Below are 26085 nucleotides of genomic sequence, written 5' to 3' on the forward strand. Positions count from 1 at the left end.
AGAACAACCAATATACATGAAAATATATGGAATTATGCTTTTAATATTAAACTTGTATTACTAGAAATGTATATATTTATAAACTCTATATTTTAACCTAATATTTATTTATCTATTATGTATTTATTTATTTATTTATTCTGACTTCGATGGCAGCTACACTCCCACCAAATCACTTGTGATTTCACTCAAACTCTACAAACTAAGTTAGCACTGGATGATGACACATTGCAAGAAAAATGTGGCTGCATCACCCGGCTTCAATCAGGGTCACCGTCTTATGGATGGGTCTCTCCAAGTAGACTGGCTTTCCAATACGTTTCCCTTCCTTATCCAAGGTCAAGTCACTGATCAGCAGTTGCAGCTTCCTTACGCAACCATCTTCTGCAGGATAGACCTTTGTGACCTTGGGAAACTTCCACTCTGTTCTTGGGGCAGTGTCATCTTTGGCAGGTAGGACAGCTGGATGCTTGATGTGATGGTGCAAATCAGCATGAGTCAGCCGACCTCCCACCCTGAGGATTCCCTGTTCGTCAAGGAAAGGGTTCAGTTTTTGTAGCTTATTGATCCTAACAAGTTCGTTCCCACATTGAAGTGCTTGGATTTCTTCCACGAAGGCTTCTCTCTGAACAAGACTGATGATGGTAGCCTCAGCGTAGGTGAGAGATAACTCTGATGGGAGATAACCTCGCTGTATCTTGACATCTGCCAGGTTCTTGAAGTCCAGGAGCCAGGACTCCCACCGTGGTCTCAGATCGTCAGGCAGCGGATTATCGATGGAGGCCACAGTCCACAACACTCCTCTTCTAGAAAGTGGGTGCTCGTCCACCACCACTCTGAAGTTGAAGTGGTCTGATGTGACGCACCATTTCACGCCTCACGCTCTCTCCATTTGGGGTTCACCCAGAGGCAGGTCTTGACCTCTAGACGAATCTGCACACTTGGGGTTGTTGGGCAGATGCTGTTTGTCTTCTTTAAATGGCATTGGCATTTCGCGCTGTCCATTCGCTAGTGTCTTTATACCCTCCTCCATTTTCGTGATGAAGCGAAGGTCATCTTGAGAGAAATGAGCCTCTTCCACGGTTCTCTCACTGAAGTCGGATTCAAGTACTTTCAGTACATCCGTCGGAACAATGACTTCTTTGACCTGAGTTCTGCATATGTACTGAACTTGACTTGTTAGGTCACTTTGTGACTGCAGACTTGGTGTGACTTGCTTCACAATGATTCTGTGGCTGATTCCGATGGCGTCTTCATCGTCAACACAGGGATTGACGCAGCCAACGATGCTCCAGCCAAGATCCGACCTTATTGCGAACGGCTCGTCATCCTTGCCTGATACAATTTCTCTCGGCAACAGGGCTTGGGAACAGTTGTACCCTATGAGCAGGCCGACGTTGCAATCTATCAGTGGAGCGATCTCTTCAGCAATGTGCTCTAAGTGAGACCATGCTCTTGCTGTCTTGGGTGTGGGAATGTGACTTAAACTAGCAGGGATGAAGTCTCGCGAATAAGTCACGGGAAGAGGGATTTTCTTGACGGAGTAAAACCCTCTGACCTGCAACCCAACTAACTTGTGACTTGGAATTACAGTCTGTTTGGACGCTAGTGTGGATAACTTTAATTGCACAGGCTCCATCTGTGCATCTAGAGCCTCTGCCCTTTCTTGCAGGATGAATGTGCCATCACTCTGGCTGTCCAGAAGAGCGTATACCAGAATTTCCACATCTGGGTTTCTTGTTGTTGACAGCCAAACTGGCACTATTGTGGACGCATATGTGCTGTTCCCATTGTGCATGACTTGGTTGGACATAGCTGTGCTTGCTACTTCAGTAGTAGTGGACTCTGTGGACTCTTTAGACTTTTCCTTTCCCTTTGAGGGTTTTCCACTTTCTCGTTGTCCATCTTGGACCTTTTCATCCGTCTTGGCACGGTCTTCATGCAAACATGTGGGATGCCTCCCCTTGCACACGTTGCAAACACTTTTCTTCTCACAGCTCTTTGAGTGGTGTCCTGGCCTTAGACATGCAAAACATAACTTCTTTGTCTGCACATACTTGACACGCTCTTTGACAGGCTTCTCCATCAACTTCCGACATGTCTGAATACCATGGTTTGTCTTCTCACAAAACATGCATCCTTTAGCATCGCCCTTTTGTCCTTCAACATCTGGTCTCTCTTCAGATGCACTTGCTAGCACCTTCACGCCAACATTGCGGACCTTAGACGGCTTTGCTCTTTCAGCATCACCACTCTTCAGAGCATGAAGCGAAGTCATTGGATTACAAGCTATCTTAGCTTCTCTGGACACAAACTCAACAAAGGTGTGGAACGGAAAGTCATGGTTTTCTTCTTCATAGTCCATTACCTTTCTGTTCCACCTGGCAGTGAGCCAGTCAGGGAGCTTACTGAGAATTCTTTGATTTTCACTGCAGTCGTTTAGGACTAGAAGACTCTTAACTTGACTCATGGCTTCTTGACAGCTACGCAGGAAGTCTGCAAATTCTCTCAGCTCAACGCTGTCTTTGGGTCCAATCTTATTCCATGAATTCAGCTGGTCACGGAAAGCTTTAGCGACCACAAAGGAATTGCCGTATCTCTCTTCTAATATTTCCCATGCTGAATCATAGGCTTTCTCAGTGCCTACCAGGAAATAGCTTTCGATTGCTTTCTTTGCAGCACCGGTGACATACTTGCGGAGATAGTAAATCTTTTCATTTACGGGAATGTTCTTCCGGCCTATAAGGGTTAGGAATGACATTTTCCAGTCCTTGTATCTCATTGGGTCTCCGCTAAACATCGGCGGCTCTGGCACTGGAAGACGGCTTGTGTTTATAGACTCTGCTATCGCTTCAGCAAGCATTGTTATGCTGTTATCATGAGAAGTGGAGCGAGCAACTTGAGGAGTAGGCCTTGGGGCTTCATGGCTCGGGGTAGGGGGCCTACTTGCAGGCTGTGAAGGCATGCTGTACTTTGGAGGGGCTTTAGCTTTAGGTTGAGGCGCTGACAGGCTATGAAGAAGATCTGATATTTCTTCATCTGAGCCTACGTCTTGTTCATAGACTTGCAGTCTTGCCTTAGCAGCATTCATTCTTTTAGTTGCCTCCAAACGCTCTAACTGTATGCGCTTCTCATCCAGTAACTTGTGTCTTTCAGCATTTTCTGCTTATTGCTGCGCATTTCTTTTAGCATCTTCTGCTTCTTGCTGCGCCTGTCTTTTAGCATTTTCTGCCCACCTTGCCTCTTCTTGTGCTTGCCTTTCAGCATTATCTGCCTTTTGCTGCGCTAGCTGCCTCCTGTTTTCAGCCTCAAGCCTTTCAAGCTCCTTCTCTTGCTCTTCCATTTCTGCTAGAGCCTTCAAGGTAGCTTGGGTAGCAGTAAACTCTGCTTCTGCCTCCTGCTTCCTTGTGGAGGACGTGACTGAGCATCTTGAAGCACGTCCAGAGGCTGTGCGGCTAAACATGGACACTTGGTCTTCTTTAAGTGAAAACACGGAACCAGTGTCACCCCATGGTGCTTGTACAGAGGGTAAATGCTTCTCTGTGTCTTCATCCTGGAGAACATGTAACCGTTCAATGAGTTGCTTTGATACAGCATCACAGGTGTCGACCCGAAGTCTGGTGTCTGCGTCCGGGGCACTGGGTTTGCGAATATCCTCATAGCGTTCCTTTACTTCGAGATCAGCAGTATGAACTTGCAGTTGGTGTTCATGTAGAACTTCTGCTGACTTGGGTAAGGAGAGTGCCTTTTTAGCCTCTTTGGCAAGTATTTTCCATTTCTCATATGTTTCGTCGAAGTTACGTTGAAGTTTCTTTAACTTTTCATTATGTAGCTCCTGACCCTTTTCAGTAAGTTTTCTTGCCCTCTTATCTTCAGTCACACCAGTGTCTGCATTAACTTCCGTTTCCTTGGCAGGATTTTCTTCTAAGGGTTCATCATGAACAGACTCCTCTTCTTCTTCATGAGTAACTCCTGAGCCTAGCATTTCACTTGCAATGTCCTTATCAGCCATTTTGGCATATTACGAATTAAACTGAGTTTAAGAAATAAACTGAGGAACCTATTGATAATTAGCTTGTATTAATTGACTTAGAAATGAAGTAAGTTTCACCTCTTGAAACTATGTTATATCAGTTAAACCTTTAGTGTCCTATTTGTAAAGGCTATTAAGTGAAATTAAAACATAAAAATACCAATAATGTCAAGTATCAATAATGTAGTAATAAACCAATAACTATAGGCAAGTAATAAATGAGGTAATGATATTGCAGTTAGATCAACTTGAATGTCAAGTGATAGCTTAACCCTTGTGTTGTGTTCATAAGCTGCATACACCTGTGGTGTTCGGGTCATTTTTGACCCGTGATAACAAAACTCCATAAAATATAATACCATAAAATACCTAAAAACACAACCTAGTTATCATCAAATATTGTTTTTCATCTCATGGCTAACTTGGTATGTATTCATATCCATGGAAATATGACTTGATGTATTTATCTTTTTGACTTTAAAGATCTTTTATTTTACATTATGCAAATCGTTTTTGATGACCAAAACTATCAAAATCTGCATAAATTCACTATTAATACCTCCCAAAGTGATACAATTAGTGATTATGTTGTCCATGTATTACAGCTGATATGAGAGTACAACAATCCCCAAATTTATTTTATTAGTTTTTCTCTAATATTAAAAAATATCATGAATAGTGACATTTGTGGTGTTCGGGTCCAAACCAACCCAAAGAGATTTATAGCAGGATAAAGACCAAATGTCAACTGAATTAGTTTTTCAGTGCATAAAATTAATGTTTAAATATGTTGACTTGGTGTTTTTCAATATTTATATGATTTTAGTGTGGTAAATATACAAAATAACAATTCTGTCAGAGTCACAGCTATTCCGCCAATCTAATGCAAAGGTATTGGAAATGAACACCTCAATGAACATGAAAAAAGTCACACTATTCATCTGAATCCCCTATGCCATGAACATGGACCATTATGTCATTGCCACATCAACTTTATGGAAAGTATAAGACCAGTTCTACATGTTTGGGTGCCATTATGAATTTTTGATACGATTTTTAGAAAAAATAATGTGCAAAAATGTATTTTGCAAACAAATGTGCAAAAAATCTCATTATATAATGCAGAAATGGATTCCCTGACCATGAAAACATATGAGTAGACACCAGAAATACATCTGTACTCCTTTCACAACAGGAGATATGACATATTGTAGTGTATGGGACTGTCCGGCGGCCATATTGGATTTGTAATATCAAAAAGCTGGCAAAAAAAAAAGTTCAGGCAAGAAATATATTTTCCTCACCATAAATCACCAAACTGAAGACAAAGGGCAACCAACTGCTTTTCAGAAATGCATAAAACAACCAAAAATCTATACCGGGTCAATTTTGACCCCCGAACACCACAGATGTAACTTTTTTTTTTTTGGACCTTTAAAATTTACTAAAATGATAAAACATTTTTTTTTTGTGTTGAAATGATTGTGACTGAGGATTAGATGAAGCCTTATTCCAAGAAAATAAAGGAAAGTGTGTTTTTTCCACACTAAAACTTGAAAACGGGTCAAAAATGACCCGAACACAACATAAGGGTTAAATGCTCTATATGGCAAGATACACTAGATTTACACTAGGTTTATGTCAGATAAATATTAAATGAGAGCACCCTTTACACTTAGAATCACTGAAAATAGGCAAATACCACAGTAGGCCTACTCCTTTAACCCTCTAGCTACCAGAATTTTTTTTGAATAGGTCGGAATTCTACCAGGAATTCTAAGGAAAAATTTACATTTTGGTCATATTTTAAATAATGTCAAATAACTTGAAAAGAAATGAAAAGTGTCAATTACAAGTTACTTTCATATTAAAGTAGAGAAAACACACTTTCAAATGGTATATCATTTATGGATAATTAATTGTTCAGTATTCCCATAGAGTGCCTTTGATGTGGATTAAATGATAAACATGTGATAAAATCCGATATTATCTAGGCCCATCTATCCATATATCTATATATTTAGGCCTATCTATCTATCTATCGATCTCTCTATCCATCTATCTATCTATCCTTCCGTCTATCCATCCATCCATCCATCCAGGGTCAAAGTTGAACAATGAACATGTGACGACAACAAATGTCGTTCACCCCAAAGTCCTGTTTTCAAGCGGTTTCAAGCGGTATAACTGTAATGGACTACACTAGCTAATAATGTTTGAACTAAACCATGCCAAAGACATGTAAGGATAACCGTAGAAGTGTCCGCGATAGCAGACAGGACATGAATGGAGCTCTAAGGAAGTTTCCTCCCAATTTGGCACAAGTAAGACGCGCCAGGCATCACCGACTAACACGGAATTTAAGTGCTACAAACACCACGTTGGTAGGCTATTATTGGAAGTTAGCATTCAACTCAACGTCTTCACGCACATTTTTATGAAGGACATCGTGGAGTAGTAACAGTCCTTGACTGCTTTGCCAAAGCTGACACGCAAAATGAGTAGCCTATCATGCTGCGCTTCCTTCATGCGCCTGTTACGCAGAGCTGTTCCAGGAAACTAAGATAGTTGGATACCAACATATGGTTTGACTCTGAAAACACACCGAAGACAGTTTACATTTTTAATATGTAGCGTGTAGACATCGGCTGGACAGTTGTGTTTGCTATTTAGGACCATGGCAGAACTCATCACAGCTGAACACCATCTCATAAGCCTAATAAAACAACATGATCTAAAAATAGCCTAAATAGTCATAAACATGTGCTGTTGGCCATGAAAATAGATCGAAGAGGGTTGGAAGTTTTCATATTTAGTGTATATTGGTTGTAGAAACAGAATGGTTGTGTTTGTAGCCATCCAATCTCGGACGGCCGTCATTTGAATTGACGGCAGATTGCCAAATCGCATAAAGCGGCGCTTCTCGAAATAAAATCTAAAATACTGAAAAATAATATAATATAAACATATAGTTTTTATACTGAAAGTATATTGAGGAGGGTCTGTAATATTGAGCTAAAGTGTTTGAAAGCTGGAAAAACTGCATGATGACGGACGTTCAGCCGTAAATAAAATTTAAATATAGCTGCAAGCAGCAATGCGGGGCCAAGCAGTAAACTTGCCAGAGTCGCCACGGAAACAGAAGGAACTGCAGCGCCCCCTTTGGTCCAAATCTCGCCAATGTTGGTGTGCAGTCCTTGGAGGGGAGTGTGATCACGTAAACCAAGTTTAGTTTGAATCCGTTGAAGAGCTGCCGAGATATGAGCTCACTTCCTGTTACCTGTTGGTGGCGCTAGAGAGCTTGGGGTCTGGATTTTTTGTGGGAGGTCATGGGATGGACTAGAATGTGTGCAAAAAATCCTAACAGAAATTGACTAACGGTTGCTGCAATATGACCTCACTTCCTGTTATGCCACCTTTCTGACAATTTTGATTGGCTGTCACCGGCAAACGACAAGAGGTGTTCAAAATTCTTTCCTCTCCCCCCTCCCTCTCCCTCCCTCCCTCCCTTCTTCCCTCCCTGTCCCTCTCCCTCTCCCTCTCCCTCTCCCTCTCCCCCCTCCCTCTCCCCTCTCCCTCTCCCTCTCCCTCTGTCTGTCTGTGTGTGTGTGAGGAGGGGGTGGGGGGTGGTGTGTAGGGGCTGGGGCAGTGGGGCTTGACCCCCTGCCGAGAATGGTGTCAGTGAACGTGCGCAAGGGGAGCAGAGGAGACAGAGAGATGAGAAAAAATCCCTCCATTCTTTCCACAATTTTGAATGGCTGCTGAGAGCTGATAGTTTTTCCAATCGTTACGAAAATCCATACCTGGGTGCAGCATAGTGTGAAGATGACCTGTGTACCAATATTTTGAAAATTGGGAGTACGGTTCAAAAGCTACAGGCAAAAATGTAGCTAAAATTTTGACCTGCTGGTGGCGCTACAGAGTTTGAGCTGGGGATCTGATTTTTGTTGTGGTAGGTCATGGGATGGACTACTATGTGTGTACAAAATCCCAGCCTGATTCGACAAACAGTTGCTGAGATATGACCTCACTTCCTGTTTCGCCACGTTTATGACAATTTTGATTGGCTCTCACGGCTAAACGATAAAAGATATCCAATATTCCTGAAGACCCCATGTGTAGCTCAGTCCAGAGATACTATATACCGAGTTTCGGGTGAATTGGTCAAAAATTGCAGGAAAATTAACATTTTTATTGAATTTTACAAAATTCAAAATGGCGGGAAAACTATCCTGGCGGAAAATGACGTCATAGGGTGCGTTGGATTCGTCTTGACTCAAGGATTCCAGGGATACCAAGTTTATGAAAATTGGCCAAGCGGTTCAAAAGTTACAAGCAGAAATGTACCTGCAACTTTGACCTGCTGGTGGCGCTAGAGCGTTGGGACTGGGGACCTATGAATCACTGTGGGTAATGCTGAGACTGCCCAGAATGTGTGTGCCAATTTACAGCATTTTCCTGCCTACGGTTCTATGGGCTGCCATAGACTTGCAGAGGGAGAAGAATGGTGACTAGAGAATAATAATAATGAAGAAAACCTACTAACTCTATAGGGGCCTTCGCCAGCTTCGCTGCTTGGCCCCTAATAAAATATTCCGGCCGGCCGCGGCCGTTCTGGTACAGATCCAGCCGGACGTTCACGGCCGTTATGGTAGCTAGAGGGTTAAACTAAAATACTTCTCAAATTTCCTTAGTGGTGCTTAACACTTAACCTGTAAACATTCAAATATCAAAGGCAACAACGATTTAGAATAATCAGAAAGGTTATCACATTAAACCACAATCACACTTCAAACTTTCAAGCAATGAAATATACAAGTCCTTCACTATCCTTATGACGAGTGCAAACAGTCCGAGTGAATCTTCAAACTCAAAAAGTCCTTTTAGCAGTTGTAGAGGCAACTCCACGTCTTCACATTCAACTTGACTCAAATGTGCTTCGCGTTGTCATTACCACACGACTGACTTATGTTACCGGCAGGTTGCATACTGTCCTTCGACGAGTGGCTCCTCCGAAACCGCTAACATCTTCACAGCTCCGACGACGAGAGACGAGGTGCTCGTGCAGGCTCCTTGCTGGCTGCTGGTCACGCTCTCCCCTCGTGCCGCGGTGGCTGAGTTCTCACCGTAATTCCCTCTCAAGTAGAAATCACGAAACCAAGTCGCTCTTAAAGTTACGGGCTTTAATGACATAAAAGCTTCAGTGATGCCACGGATGCCGTGAGAACTGTTAAGACATACAGACAAAAAGCAAATAAAATAGGCCTACATTATTTCCGTCGAAAGAAACATCAAAGAAACAACACGACCATACAGGCATGACTCGACATGAATCTTTCACATTACATATCTTCAGTCAAACGAACATTACAGTTACAAAAACACCAAAAATATACCTCATTGGCCGCTTTCCCTTGAGAGACAATTAGGTTATCTTCTTCAGTCCTTTATAAATTAAGCACTTTATTCAGTCTTCTTTTATCACCGCTGGTTCTTAGACAGAGGGAACCGCGAGGTGTCTGCCTGCTAGTAGGCCTAGCTTGGTCCAGAATCTTCTGATCAACAGGTAGCATCTCTCAAAGTAACACCCCGTCAACCCGCGGCAGCAAACTTTGGTTCCCCCCTTAATTAAGATATGTTCCCCCATATCAGAACAACCAATATACATGAAAATATATGAAATTATGCTTTTAATATTAAACTTTTATTACTAGAATTGTATATATTCATAAACTCTATATTTTTAGCCTAATATTTATTTATCTATTATTTATATATTTATTTATTTATTCTGACTTCGATGGCAGCTACATATTCTGAAATGGTGTGTTTATGTGTTCTCTCTCTCTCTCTCTCTCTCACTCTCTCTCTCTCTCTCTCTCTCTCTCTCTCTCTCTCACTCACTCACTCTGTGTGTGTGTGTGTGTGTGTGTGTGTGTAGCAGACAATGTTTTCAGCACATCTCTGCTTCTGAAGACAGATAAGCAGATTATTGAGTTGACACTGCCCAACACTGGAACTCGTGCCCTGGTGTGTAAGAATGACAAGATGAACATCGCTGCTGCTCACATTGTGTGTCTTCACAAAAACAATAAGTAAGTACAGTCAGGCAAGCTGACAGAGTGGGGACAAGGGGGTCAGTTGTCCCAGGCCCAAAGAGAGCCCAACATTGGGTGCGCATTACATTGTATGTGTTGATGGGGGGCCCTTTCAGATGGCTTTGTCCTGGACCCATGAAAAAACTGAAAGAAAAGTCCGCGACACCAAGCTCCCGTTGCTTTTTTTAATGTGACATTTCGGGCAGCATGCCCTTCATCAGACAATACAAATACATCGAACACCCTGTTTACCCATGATCCCACAGGTGGTTCCACCCCCACCCAGGTGATCCCCATTGACATCAATCACCTGGATAAAGTGACGTGTGCAATATTAACCCCTTGAGGCAGTGCAATATTTACAATATATACAATTACATAGGAAAATTCAGAGAAAAACCAAGAATACATGACCACATTTAGGGATACATCAGATGGGGGCTCCATATAATCGTCTTGCACATAGCCTTAATAGTAGACACAGAAGAGGAAGTGGAAGTCTCAATACATTATATACACATCACTAGCAAAAAACATTTAAGTATAGCAAGACACTGACAACACAGAACACAGTCCCACCAGGCAGCACCACATTGCAAAAATTACAAAAAAGGTCTCAGATCGAATTCTTCGTTGAGTCCTCTTGGGGCCAGTGTGTCGAGGCCCCAAGTAGGCCAGTAGGCCTCTCTTTTTAGTAGCAGGGAATTGATATCCCCACCACGGCTGGGGGGTCTGATGCGCTCAATGCCAATATATCTTATGGAGGCTACTGTGTGGGATGATTGTGTAAAATGTAGCGCCACAGGGCTTTTGCTGTCATGATTGCGAATTGTGGACCTATGTTCTGCAATACGGGTTTTAAGGGGTCTTGTAGTTTTGCCAATGTAGGCTAGCCCACATGGGCATCGCAACATATAGAGAACAATATTTGTGTTGCAGGTAATAGTGCCACGAATTTTAAATTCTTTGCCTGTGCGCGGGTGGTTAAAAGATTTTGTCTTGTGGGTAAAATTGCATTGAATGCAGTTATTGCACTTGTAGTTCCCGCTGGGTGTCTGACGCAATGTGTTATGTGTGTTACAACGGTGAAGAAAAATCCGGGTTTGATACCCAACTAATCTAAGAACTGGACTCAGATGCAGATGTAACGAAAGGTTCAGGGGTTTTAATGAAGTTCAAAAGCACAGAAGATTCATAATCCACGATTTTCAAAGGTAAAGCTCCACAACGAAAAAGTCCAATAATGAAGGGCAAAAAATAAAAATAAAAATAAAGTTCCAAGATCCAAATGGCAAGTTCACAAAGTCCAGGTAATCCAAAATTCCAATAATCCCTAAACAAAAGATATCTTCAGTATAGTGTCTCTTTAAAGTAATTCTCCTCAAGCAAAAGCTCTTCAAATCAAAAATAGTCCCGAGCAAAATATTCCACAGAGCAAAAAGTTTTAAACAAGGATTGAACAGTCACTCACCAAAGCAGCACTGCAAAGACTCAATGTAGAACAAAGGAACAGGTAGGTAGTAATACCAAAGAGGCCTGAGACAAGAGGGCTTACTCACGTCATAACAGCGTAGTAGGAAATGATGGCGAGGGGAGTACGGAAATGTTATTCACTGTGGAACAGGTCATAGGACAGCGTAAATGTCTGTCAGCTGTCCTTAATTACCCCCAGCAATTACTGCTGACCAACAGCTGCCGTTACTTGGCCACAAATTATCCATCATGGTGTCGCCCCCACTGACCATGTGCAAGGGAGTACGAAAATGGCATCCATCGCACCCACTGACCAATGACCACGCAAGGGAGTTAATTTTCCATCCACTCGTGTCCTCAGGCAACGCCCCCGTACTACACCGTGGCCAATGCATTCCCCACCAAGAGATTGTTCTTTCTCTTGAGTTTCTTTGGTAATACCAAACAAACTTGCAATCAGACAGGCAGAGATGGGCTTCAGGTGGCAGGGGTAGCGAATCAAAAACAAGGGGCGGAGACATAGCACATGGCAAAATGGATCAATGAAAACAAAAACAAACATGATCACACGCCCACCAAAGAAGAATAACAAGTCCACAATGGCCACTAGATGTCACAATTGTCCCAAAATCACAACAATGTCCCGAAATCACAACAATGTGTAAACAAGGCCTAAACGTTATCACATTTTTCTTTACCAAATTCAAACAAAGGGGAACAGGGATATCATCGATATTATGTGAACCACAATTAAAAGACCTTTCTGAATATTAGAAACATGGTTTTGTAAATGGATACAGTTTAATATATTATACTGTGTATTTGCATTACACTGCATTATACTTCTTTTTGACAGAGATCACAGAGTAAATTTTACTGTGCTAATTCAACACTGAGAGAGCAGGATCAACAATATGAATTGTATTTTTATTTGTAATTTTCTTCATGGAATCTGTGACAAGGTATTATTTGATTAGTGTTTGTTTTGTTTTTATAATAGTTGATTTCCTGCTTCTGCATCCCACTCTTTTTATCTTGTTTTTATTTCCGTAAAGCACATTGCGTCTATGTGTGTCCATATGGAATGTGCTATATAAGTAAATTTGGCTTGACTTGTTGAATTAAACTGTCAAAATATACACTTTAATTAATTAACCCTGTCAACATTTGTCTTGTAGGTTGGCAAAAAAATCTCCCAATATAAGGTATGATAATGCAATGCTCCATCTCCATCAGCCTGATCTTCCAGATGTATGTGTTGAGGTGTTGTGTAAAGGACACGAAAACTCCCTGGCTGAGTGCAAAACAGGCCAACCAACTAGACTGGAAAACAACAGCCACATAGCACAAGTCCAGTGCTACACAGGTGGACAACAAGGTTCACAAGGTCTGAATACACACACACACACACACACGCGCGCACGCAAGCACACGCACGCAAGCACACGCACACGCACACACACACACACGCACACACGCAAGCACACGCACACACACACACACACACACACACACACACACACACACACACACACACACACACACATGCACGCCCTCATTTAAGATGATTGCTTGCTTGTCAATAATGTCAATAACGTGTTCAATATTTCAGTTCGTAGATGTCAAGAGGGTTATATTCAATGTGCAAATGGAAGATGTATGGAGCTCAGTAAAACGTGTGATGGAGTCAACAACTGTGGAGACGGCAGTGACGAGATGTGCTGCAAAGGTATGTGTGTGTGTGTGTGTGTGTGTGTGTGTGTGTGTGTGTGTGTGTGTGTGTGTGTGTGTGAGTGTGCGTGTGCGTGTGCGTGTGCGTGTGCGTGTGCGTGTGCGTGTGCGTGTGTGTGTGTGACTGGGCTGGGTACTGTATACAGTACTGTATTTGTGCATAAATGTATATTATGAATTAATAATATTTTTTTTCTTTCTTAAATGTTAGCGTGTGTGTATGTGTGTGCACGTGCGTTTGTGCTTGCGTGCGTGCGTCTCTGTGAATGTGCATGTGTATGTGTGTGTGTGTGTGTGTGTGTGTGTGTGTGTGTGCGTGTGTGTGTGTGTTTTAACTGTCGTCCACAGAGTGTCGTTCTGGTGCTTTCCATTGCAAGTCTGATGTGTGTATTCCTGACTTTGCTCTTAATGACGGATTCCCAGACTGTCTGGATGGAGAAGATGAGGTTATGGCCACCATTTGTCATTTGTTACTTAGGAAAACTGTGATAATAAGGATTTAAGATCTGTTTAAAAGTACCACTGAGGGTGCTGTGGTGCAACACACTAAGGCAATCATCGACATACATGTATGGCCATGGGGATCCTGGTTCAAGTCCGACCTGCGTCATTTTTAGAGTGAGGAGTTTGCACACTCCAAATCCTTTTTTGTTGTTTTATCATTCTCTTCTCTGGGGAGCCTTTCTCGCAACCATATTTGCTAATTATGTTAGCCACTTTGTTGTTTTCTATGCAGTTTCTAATGGGCAACTACCCAAGTTGCCAATTTGCTAGAAACGATGCTTTCGAGAAACACACCCCTGGTTTATAGACAATTTGAAGTACACCTCAAGGGTTCAAATGTAGTTCTACTACCATGTAATAAAACAAAACAACTCCTCACTCATAACCTTGAATCAGTCTTTGTCCTGCATGTTAACCTGGAGTGTACACAATCTTCCTTCTCGACCTGGGTAATTTACCAAACCTACACCATCCTCCAACCTACCAAACCTTCAATTTCCTTTCTGTAATCTTTCAAAAATATATTTAAAAAAAAAATAGGACTAACATTAACATCGCTCAAGTATGACCATGTGTGTGAGTTACTTTGATGCAAATGATAAAGTTAACATTTTATTCATTTTTTCTCAGGCTAGTTCAGATGGAGATGAACAGCCCAATCCAGACACCCTGCCAAACCCAAAAATCACCACCACCACCACCCCCCCTACAACCACGCTACCTCCAACCACGCTACCTCCAATTACCACTGAGAGGCCCATCCTCACTGACGAGTACCTGGGCCCCGAGGAGTGCCTGCGGAAGAAGTTCACCCAGCGCTCCTGCGGCAGGAACTTCTGCCCGCCGTGGATGCGCTGCGTAGATGAGGTGCGAAGTCTAGTCAAGTATATTTATAGAGTCTAGCAGACATAACACACTAGTAGAACCAATGTCATTATACTGATACATCACAAGCAGCAGCAACAACAACAACAACAATAATGATGCTTAAATGTGGTGCAAACTAAGTCAAGTTTATTTATTCATTTATTTATTTATTCATTATTTAACACTAACATGATATTACATATAATACTTTCCTGTGTGTATCAGGTGTGCCACTGCAAGCTGCCCTACATGTGCGAGCGTACTGGCCAGAGCGTGTGTGGCTACAACGGCCGGAAGTTCTTCAACCACTGCCAGGCCCTGGCAGCCAGCTGCCGACTCGGCGACAGGATGTTCTCCCACTTTGGAGAGCAGTGCAGCAGTGAGATGGATGCACCCACACACACACACACACACACACACACACACACACACACACACACACACACACACACACACACACACACACACACACACACACACACACACACACACACACACACACACACACACACCTACCAAGACGGTATTGATGTTCTCCCACTTTGGAGAGCAGTGCAGCAGTGAGATGGACACATTGTACATGACAAATCAGTCAACTTGTCCTGTCTGTTCTTTGCACATTTGTGTGCATGGGTGTGTGTGCCCGTGTGTGTGTGTTTGATAGAATGGCTTTATATTATTTGTCAATTCTTCAAGTGTACTAGACATACAAAGCATTTGAGACTGGATACAATTCATATTAAATAAGGTGTACAGTATGTGTGCGTTGTTCATGCATGTGTGTGCATGTGTGCGTGCGTGTGTGTGTGTGTGTGTGTGTGTGTGTGTGTGTGTGTGTTTTAAAGAGGAGAATGTGTTTGGCACATCTCTGAAAACGGAGAAGCAGGTGGTGGAGGTGAGGGTGCCCATTGCCTCCAGCGCCCTGGTGTGTGCCAAGGGCTGGGACATGGCCGCCGCCCACGTGGTCTGCAGGGACACCACCAAAAAGTAGGACACATTCTATATTCTATTCTATTCTGTTCTGTTCTATTCTATTCTATTCTATTATATTCTATTCTATTCTATTCTACGTATTCTGGTGTGAGCTAAGAGCTGGGACATGTCTGCAGCCAACGTGGTGTGCCGAGACACCACCAGAACTCTTTCTATTCTTCTGTGCTCTTTTCTGTTCGGTTCTATTCTATTCTATTCTATTCTATTCTATTCTATTCTATTCTATTCTATTCTATTCTATTCTATTCTATTGTGTTCTGTTCTACTCCATAAACCCCAAGCTAATCACTTCTTAGAAACTATGTAATATGCCTAATACACTGTGTAAGGATTTTAGCAGAATTCATGTTACACATTCATTAATGTTACCTGAATACTTACCACCACCATCAAATTCTAAGTATTTATTATGACTGGAAAAAATGCACTTTTCATACATGAAAAGGGGGATCTTCTCCATGGTCCGCCATTTTGAATTTCCAGAAATAGCCATTTTTAGCTGCAAAAATGACTGTACTTGGGCCATACTAGAAAATATTAGTTTATTACTTAGTAAACTTTCATGAAAAGATCAAATTTGGCAATAGGCAGCCCAGTTTCAATGAGCAGTATAGTTGCAGTACCTTTTTTGACCATTTCCTGCACAGTGTACCTTTAAATTGTAAAAAAAGAAAGAAAAAAAAAAACAGCCAATGAAACGAAGGTTATGTATATAACCGTGGTTCTATGAGTTCCGGATGACCGCCAGAGGCGGTGCTTTCAGCACTGAATATTCATCTTACGGATCAAGCAGGTCGAGAATTAATGTCAACAAAGTAACACGTGACCTGAGTGATGTCACCCGGTGACCCCGTGTCAGGGGTTAAATTGAACCCAGGAAGTGACCTCTTGGCAAATCTTCTCGAACACACTCTGAGTGACTGCCAAGCTCTGGCGGTCATCCGGAACTCATAGAACCGTGGTTATATACATAACCTTCGTTCTATTTTGTTCCTCCTGACAGCCAGAGGCGGTGCTTTCAGCACTGGATGACTAATACCAACAAAGTCATGAGGAGTGCCTACCCGTCGTCAGTACTACTGAGACGGCCTGAAGCCACCGCCAGCACCACAGTAACATGTGGGGCAACATCAAGAAAACCAGGCAATGGTGCAGCCTGATGCCGAGGAGGCCGTGCTGCATACATCCTTGCACGTACCAACGGCCACATGGAAGCCAGTGTAACCTGGCCCAAAGGATCCACAAGCTCCCTGAGTGAGAACCACAGGGGGCAGCAAGTAAGCAGTCAGCATAGCAGTTGACAGGGACACCTGTGCCACCCCGTAGCGGTACCATACCACCCGGTGCCACAAACGGGAGGAGCCACAATGGAAGAGGCGAACCACGGAAAAGGTCAACAACAGGGCACTGGACGCCCATAAGGAAGTTGCTCCCATGCCCATCAGACAAGTGTCGGCCCCTGAAAGCAGCTGCTGCAACAGGCCCAGAGAGGGCAAGGACTCAAGGCGGAATACATGGCACATGACAGATGAGCCGCCCGCTCCACACAAGACCGCAAGACCGGCCAGAGAGCGTCTGAGGGCAATCAGGATGGCCAGTCCCCACATTCATCCAAGGTACGGCCATCATCAGGGGGCCCACAGGTCGCAGGCAGTGTCGGACTGCCACCGCAGACCAACCGTCCAGGGCAGCAGCAGTGGGCACGACCGCACCGCGCAAGGGCAGCAGCAGTGGGCATGACTCCACGGCGCAAGGGCAGAGCGGAACAGACGCGAGTTCCACCTCCAGGGTCGAAGGCAGACATGGCAGCCAGATGCAATGTAGAGCGGTCAGCGACAGTAGGACCTGGCAGGAGCCAGAAGGGTATATCCAACCCAAAGAGGCCTCAGCAAGCGGAGATCAAGAGGGACAACGTGGGATGCCGAGGCCCAACACCTGGAAGGAGCGGAGAGCAAGGAAGGAGCAGGTCATAAGCAGAAATCGACGCCTAGAGACATTAGGCCAGGGATCTGTATGACGAGAACAGGGCAAAAAGCGCTCGAGAACAACAGCGTGAGCGAAACAAAACCACATGCAGCATCGGCCGCACGGCCGGGGCGAAATAAAAGCAGCGTCGTGCCTTGCCCAAAGCGGACGGACCAAAGGGACATATGGGGGCCTCAGGAAGAGAGCAGACGGGCCTCCAGCAAGGCCCCGACAAGGGTGCCGCACAAGCCATACCAATCACAGTGCCACGGCCAAGGTCTGCGTGACTCTGCCCTGGCACTCAGGCCAGACAGGCGAATGCCAGCAAACAGGAGTCAAAGAGAACTCTCACAGGGGGCGTCCCAAAACGGTCCATGGGGGCCGAGAGAAGGCCAACAAAACATGGGACATCGAGAACCCAATGCATGTCGTATGCAACGCTGCATCATAGTCCTCGCAGACGAGCTCATCTGCGACGCGTCCAAGCAGCCAGGGCAGTGTGCCCCGCCAGTCCAACGCCCTGACCGGCAAGGCAGGGAGGGCGGTCAGAAGTGGTTCAAAACCCGGCAAGGCCGTAGATGGCCATAGGCCCGGACAATGCCTGATCGCCGACCCATCGCGCACAGTGCCAAGGTCAGCCAAACGCCAGTAAAGGCCACAGAGGGGCCATTGGTATAGAGAGGCGGGACAGGCAGGGTAACCAGTAGTAGGTACAGCCACTGCAGCAGAGACGCGTAAACAGTCCAAGCGGCAACAAGTCGGGCCCAGCGGGAAAGGGGCGCGACACAGGGCGCAGACGCCCATGACAAGTCAACTGTGATGCCCCTGCAGCAGACGGCAGAGCATGAAGCTGAACCAGCCAGATACAGAATCCACAGTCGTAGGGGCGTGTACGCCTACCGGTGCCCAGAGCACTCATGTGAGACCATCCATAGCGAGGCCAACAGAGCGAACAGTCGTAAGCCACTGAAAACTCGAAGGGAGAGCCCGGAGTGGGGTCACTCCCTTACAGTAGTAGCAGTCAGAGTGGCATCCTGACCCCCAGACATACCACACATGAAGTGGGGAAACATGAAGAGCAATGGGAGAAGGAGCGGTAACGCTCCAACATACCAGTAGCAGCCGCAGCTGCAGTGGTGCGGGCGCCAATGGCACTCTTCAGCAGCCCATGGCGAGTCCACGCATAGCCCAAGAGCTCGGGGGGACAACATGCAGCAGTCGACCTACGCGCCACAGTCGAGGACAATGAAGGAAGCACCTGGGTCCTGTACCCAGGGCAGCAATGTTGACATACATGTGCACCAGTCACAGAGGCGTAAGCCCAATGGCACACTCCGCAAGCCAAGGGGCAAAAAAGTCCCAGGCTCCACCAGGTCAGGAGGACGACGACATGCCAGACGTACGACAGTGGGCAAAAGCGGACAACAGGACGCAGAGCATAACTTGCATACCGAAGCCACAGCAGAAGAGGCGAAGGCACCAACTGCAATCACAACTGTCCACGGTGAAGCCGGCCAAGGCCAACAGACTCCAGACAGTCCCGCAGGAGTGCCAAAGAGCATAAAACAGGGTATGGTGTGAAACCACTCACCCAGAGCAGCAGCAGTTGTACAGGCGGAAACGCCAACGGTGCATGCAAGGAGCTGACTGGTGGAGACACCCACGGTCAGCCAAACCCAGGAGAACGACCGAACCTGTCTTGAGGTAGGGAAAAGCAAGCTACACAGAGGGACATGAAGCGGAGCAACACGCGCAACTGTAGCAGCCATGGCGGTTGAGGTGCCCCGGGCGTCCACAAGAAGCCGATGGATGAAACAGCCGACAGCAGGCGGTATCCAGGAGAGCGACAGACAGTCGCAGGACGCTGAATGGTAGAGAACAGCAGAGGAGCGGGGAGCACACATGCGGTCTCATGCAAGTCATGCAGCCATGCAAGAGAGCAAGTATGCAAGCATGCGAAGCAACCGAGTAAGCCATGTAAACCGGAATGGCACGGTGCGTATGGCCCAGCGGCAGCTGTAGTAGCCGTGGCATCAACAAGCATGCCACAGGGGGGAGGCCACCCGTGGCCAGAAACCCACTCTGGAGCAGTAGCAGGTATGGCACTCACAAGTAGCCATTGGGTGAAAAACACCCATGGCCAACCAACCCAGAAAGGGGCCAGTGCCAATGCAATGCAACGAGCAATGCAACTGGGCTGTGACGGTGTCACCCGAACAGAGGGCATGGCGCGGGCATCGGCGGCAGGCGACAGCTGTGGCGGCAGAGGGCGACAGCTGTGGCGGCGGCGTGCGACAGCTGTGGCGGCAGAGGACGACAGCCGTGGCGGCAGATGGCGGCAGATGGCGGCAGAGGGTGACAGCTGTGGCGGCGGAGGACGACAGCCATGGCGGCGGCGTGCGACCGTCCGGGTCGCTGGCAGGCAGGGCACATGTGAAAACACTGTCACCGTGTGTCAGAGGCTGCAGGTCGGCAAAACAGGGCCGACAACTCCACCAGGTCAGTCGACAACTTGTCCACCACCGAGGGCAAGGAGTCTGGGCACATCCGCGATACCTCCAAGGAAGCGTGAGGTCACCCCATTGTGCCTGCTTGGCCTCGCTGCAGCAGCCGGCGTCATCTACAGCCCCCCATGGCAAGCGGAACGGTAGGTCGAGGGCCAAATCGAGTCAGCCCGGCAGTAAGTGCTCTCGCACGCAGACCTGAGCAGGCAGCACAGGCCACATCTGTCAACCTCAGCCGCAGGCGTCTCAGCTCCAGGCAGGAGGGTCGACACCAGTCCCAGGGGCCTAGACGGCAATGCATCAGTCAGGCAGGCAGGCACACAGGGCGAGGACACCCCAGTGGTAGCCGAGAGGGAAGCCAGCAGTCGGACAGTCAGGGCCGACAGGTAAACAAGGCAATACACACAGCAGGGCGAAGACACCAGAGGTGTGACCAAGTCACTAATGTGCAAGTCACAAGTAAGTCTCGAGTCTTTCCACTCAAGTCCGAGTCAAGTCACAAGTCAAGACACATCTGACCAAGTCAAGTCCAAGTCCAAGTCGTACCCCAGCCAAGTCAAGTCCAAGTCCAAGTCTCATTTTTTTTCAAGTCCTTAACAAGTCACAAAGGGATTTTCTATTTGCAATCACAATTTCGATCATAAATTCATTAGTATAATAATGAGACCTGAGTAAAAAGATGACAATTACTAAAACAGTTGCTGAGAAATCAGTCTAAACCAAACTACTGCTTGTGCTGTGTATGTAAAATGACATTTAATTTCATATTTTTTTCACATAAAAATACATTTCATGTGAATTTGTACTTAAACAAAGGAGCAACCATGTGCCAAATATTTACTGTCCAGTGGGCAAATAGTCCTGTTGCAAGAATGTGTGCGTATGTGTGTGTGTCCGTTCCATCATCTGATGGCATAAACCTATTCCACTACTCCACCCTGGTCTTGGTGGTGGGCCGGTCATATCTAGTCAAGGTTTTAAGTTATACAGACTCTAGCATCATAACGCTAAGGATAGGACTATGGTTAACTTTTTCACTAGGAGCACAGGCAGGGCCGCTGACAGCTTTGGCTGGAAGGTTTTGTCAAGACATTAGGGGGGCATATTACACTTCCGACCTGAAAACGCGGATTCACACTTTCAGCGTACTATGTTTGAATTTACCCACAAAGGCCAAGGGTGAAAGTAGTAGCCTATTCATGTCTTACAGGTGCTACCCACCCTCCCCCCTCTCTTTACTGTAGTGTAACACTCGACTAATGTAAACATTTTGGTTTGGCTTTAAAAGACGCCATTTTCCCTAAGGTACCATATTAAGCTCACCATTCTCATCAAGATATGACATACAGCAGGGGTAATCAATTTCTTTTTTTTAAAATTGAGCCCAGTGTGTGTGTGTTTGTGTGTGTGTGTGTGTGTTTGTGTGTGTGTGTGTGTGTGTGTGTGTGTGCGCGTATGGGGGGTGGGGCTACACATGTGAGACAGGATGATGAGTTAACAGCACAGCTCAGCAGGCAGCCCTGTCTCAGCTGGTCCATGATGTTCACTTCATCCTAGCTGAGCATTGACAGTGTCATAACTGTGAACCCACCAATGAGCACATGCATGGTGCAGCACTAGGCTATATAGTCTGCTGTAGGCTACGTGCCAACAGTATTTAGCCTAGTAGACACTAGTCCATATGGGCTAAGAAACGAGGACAAAGAAGGCCTAGTTAGTTGGATTAAATTCCTGGTAAAGTAATGATGAATTTCCTGAATTTCCCCCTGGGGATCAATAAAGTTACTCTACTACTCTACTCTACTATTGTTGAAGCTGATATCGGCATTGTCGCTTTCCCCCTCACATTCTCGCCGCAATGGCCCATCACCAACCATTTTTACTGCGTCACAGTCCAAGTTAACTAGAGTAGAGAGTAGAGTAGAGTAGAGTATCGTTTATTGATCCCAGGGGGAAATTAAGGTGTCAAGTAGCATACACACATAAATAAAGACATAAAGACATTGTCCACAAGACATAACACACATATTTACACATAAAATAAAATAATCATATATAGCTCGCTGTTGCATACTTATTGCCAAGGCATCTCTCTCTCTCTCACACACACACACACACACACACACACACACACACACACACACATACACACACACACACACACCAAAAATATAAAGTGTAAAGTGTCCAGTGTTCACATGTGCCTTAGCTAAGTGGCACATAGTAGCCAAGACAAGGTGGCCATAAAGTGTCCAGGAACTTCGTTTGCAGTCATTAATCCATGTCTTGTTAATTATATTAGGCTACTAGACTATTCGCCAGCACGCTGTCAATTAAACATGGCGTTAGCGCTGCAGAATGTCAGTTATGGCAACGAGGCAACCTTGTTCTGCGCTTCTACAGTGTAGGAAGAAGGAAGGTGTGTAATGCCCTATCCAACATTTCGCTCTCATTTTCCCGAACGAATATGCGCCTCGCGCCATGCTCTCGTCTCCCTGTTCTCCCCAATCGCCCTCTCCTCCCCCACAAAGGCACTTGTATGCTGTTCATGCCTCTTCAAAAAGATTAAGTTCACCGTCCAGGTCATAGATTGTAGCCAAACAAAGTTCTGCTTCTATGTTTCCTATTTTTTGTTAATTTGGAAAACAGGGTTACATCCCAGTTCTCCAGTGCTGGCGTCGTGTAGCTCTAACGTGTCATTTCCAAGCAGCGGTAATTGCGACTCCAAACTCCCCAAAATACCAAACAAAGCATGTAGTTCGAACTGTGAGAAACATAAGATAAAGCGGTGTCGACACCACGAGATACAAGATTCGCGCGCGCAAGGATTGGGCTGGGAGCAGCACGCGAGAGGGAACATGCTTTTTATCCACGGGAGCTGACCCATGTCCATGTCTTGCGCTGCTCAGCAGTAACTTGCAACCTCTACCTCGCATTACATTTAAACTTCACGATAGGCTGCATTAAAGATTGCGTTTGAACTGATGTGGCTGACATGATAGTGTGTCAAGGCTGAGTTTTAAAACTTTCAAGGAACACGTATGTCAGATAGCCCTGATGTCCTTAGAAATTTTTCGATTCAAGTCATCGAACAACAAACAGTGAGGTTCGGGGCGCAGCTTGTTTATAGCCCTCAAGCTTCGCGGGAAGCAGTGTTGCGTGCGCTTAGTTTCTTCAAAGTTTTTCCAATAGCCATGAAGTATTCCTCATCTCGCGCCTTGACCAATTATTTGACAATTTTGGTCGTTTGTCTTGTCTCTTTGCAAGACTGTCATGAATAGGCTATAGGCTAAATTATTTCCCTTTGGAACCATTCACCCAGCATCTAAAGTAGGCAACCGGTGGAGCTCTTTTGATGGATGCAAGACCAAATCTGCTCGCCTATTTTCGATTGCATGCTGGAAGACTAAGACATGTATGTATATACTAAACGTGTCATTTTGTATTGATTCTAATACTCAACCGATGGTGGCTGGTCAATGAAAAGAATGTTACCAAGAGGTTACTCTTTCTTAGACTGAGAAGCGCGAGCATGCATTTTCAGCGCGTGGAGTTGTGGTCGTGAAATGGGGCTCCCTGGGATATCAAGCCATAGCCTACGGACACATCCTGGGTTGGGGGAAACTTAAAAGCAGGCCATATTCGTAACGTTTACCTCGCCACATATCCATCATAACGTGGTTTTGTCCGCGATGGTGGAAATTATTCGCAAGGCTGCACTTCACTTGACTGACTCGCAAGCATAGTGTGTGGGAGCGGAACATAGCCTAATGTAACAGCCTTCGGGGGCTGAAGGCAAGCGCATTCATAAAGGACAGGGAAAGCAAAACGGATAGGCGTAGGCTACTCTTTTATAAAACATCAATAGAGTCCTGTGGTTCGGTTATGTCAGCAGTGTGTGTTTTTTTTTTTTATTTCAACTGCTTAAATAGCCTAATGTTCAACAATCAATGTCCATCACCATTTAGCTAAAATATTTAGACAGCTTGGTTCTCACTGAATTTCTGTCGTAAGCGAGGGGCGAGAGAGCGAGAGCTTCACGTGTGTAGCCTACAGAGGCGTGTTGCACATCACAGCGCCCCACCACACACACTTCCTACAACATTGATAGAAAATATTTGTTGATCACAGTGCAAACTTCCATAGCCTACCCTATTAATAATGCAAAATGAGTTGGGGCTGAGAGGGAGATAAATTAACTTCCGCGATGGTTTAAAATGTAGGCTATGTTTGTTCTGGAGCCTCGCAAATGGTGTTTCAGTGTTGCCGCTAGTCGCTGCGTCCAGGCCAGCCGCGTCCGGCCGCATCTGGCCGCCAATGATGGCATAGCACCGCTTAGGACAATGACGTGATTCAAACAAAGAATGTGGGCCGGCTGTTGCATTCTGAAAACAAGGGTTGGACTTGGACTTTTTTTTTAGACTAAACATGGCAAGTCACGCCAAGTCATTGAAAGTTACAACTGTCAAGTCCAAGTCGAGTCCCGAGTCAAAGGCGTGCAAGTCGAGTCGAGTCGCAAGTCCTTTCTGATCTTGAAATTTCAAGTCGCAAGTCTTCACACCGCTGACTCGAGTCAGACTCGAGTCCAAGTCACTGGACTCGAGTCCACATGTCTGGAAGACACCCCAGTGGTAGCCGATGCAAGTCAGTAACCAGGCGAGGCAAGAGCTCCAGGCCAACTGGTGAATAGCACACAGAAGGGGCTGGGACATCCAATGGCAGCCAAGAAGAAATCCAGTAATCAGGCAAGATGAGGGCCCCGTGTCGGGAAGCGAACACTGTAACACACAGAAGAGAACAAACAAGCAATACATACCCCCAGGGCGAGGGCACCCCAATAGTAGGTAAAAAGTTGGCAGCAGGTAGGAGATGAAACTATAATGTCCAGCAAATACTGCAAATATAAAACACAAGGGGCGAGGACGCCCCAAGTGTAGCCAACAGGAGCCAGCAGCCAGGCGGCAACACCAAGCTGACAAGCAAATAACATTGGACATTAACATTACATTGCAATGCAGTCGGTAGGCGCTGTACACCCAGCGACTCACAATAGAGGACATACCATAAGTATCAGTGTCCTTGAGTGTTTTGAAAGGCACTTTATAAAATGCATTATTATTATTATTATTATAAGCACAGCCAATATCATGGGCAGACAGGAGTAGCACAGTGATAGAAAATGCAAGGCAAATATACACTTCTGGGGCGAAGACACCCCAGGTGAAAACAGACAATAATCAACCAGTGAAGAAATAACACAACCGGGCAGGAATAACAACCGGGGTGAGCAGAGTGCAGCCAGAGAGAGTAGAGAGAAATTGTATTGTAGATTGAATCTCTGGAGTAGCGTGACGCCAACGGTGCAAGGGCAAAGCGAACCACACTGGCCCGTGGAGCAACCGTACAGACGGGCTACTCTGTACAAACAATGAAGACGTAACGTAAATACAGGCACGTGAACACAAGTAACCGAGCTCGTGTCGAGTGTCACAACAATCGCCCAGTAATAATAACATTCAGCGGCGAGAAACACAGCGAAAATAAATCGAAACTGACAGTCCACTTACCCAAACGATGCCAACATAGGCAGGCAGGCGTTAATACTAGTGGTGGGCCGTTATCGGCGTTAACGTGCTGCGATAATGTGAGCCTCTTGTCGCGCGATAAAGAAAATATCGCACGTTAATCTATACTCAAAATATGGGTTTGGAGTTTGGGTATGCGCGTCACCATAGCGTTTGATTGACAGACGCTTTCAGACTGCGCTCCAGTCGCTTCTCCTCTCCACCTGTTGCTATCAGCAGACCTAAATATGAACAGGGTTTGCATGCTGAAAACATTAATCTCTCTGCTGTGGTAGGTGTTGTTTTAGTGCTTTTTCGTAAGTGGTAGACTAAAGAGACGTTATTGTTTGAGG

General features: G+C 45.4%; 1 protein-coding gene across 1 annotated transcript in view; it reads left to right on the forward strand.

Annotated features, from left to right (window-relative positions):
• LOC134437126 (complement factor I-like) overlaps nt 1-26085 on the forward strand; it is a 50757-nt gene that overhangs the window by 13730 nt on the left and 10942 nt on the right. Inside the window, exons 4-10 of the mRNA XM_063186585.1 lie at nt 9975-10128; nt 12783-12991; nt 13217-13333; nt 13684-13781; nt 14470-14706; nt 14932-15085; nt 15552-15693. Of these exons, the coding sequence (XP_063042655.1) occupies nt 9975-10128; nt 12783-12991; nt 13217-13333; nt 13684-13781; nt 14470-14706; nt 14932-15085; nt 15552-15693 (1111 nt within the window). The remainder of the gene's footprint in view (nt 1-9974; nt 10129-12782; nt 12992-13216; nt 13334-13683; nt 13782-14469; nt 14707-14931; nt 15086-15551; nt 15694-26085) is intronic.

This window comes from Engraulis encrasicolus, chromosome 21 (genome assembly GCF_034702125.1).
Source record: "Engraulis encrasicolus isolate BLACKSEA-1 chromosome 21, IST_EnEncr_1.0, whole genome shotgun sequence".
In the NCBI taxonomy this organism is placed as follows: Eukaryota; Metazoa; Chordata; class Actinopteri; order Clupeiformes; family Engraulidae; genus Engraulis; species Engraulis encrasicolus.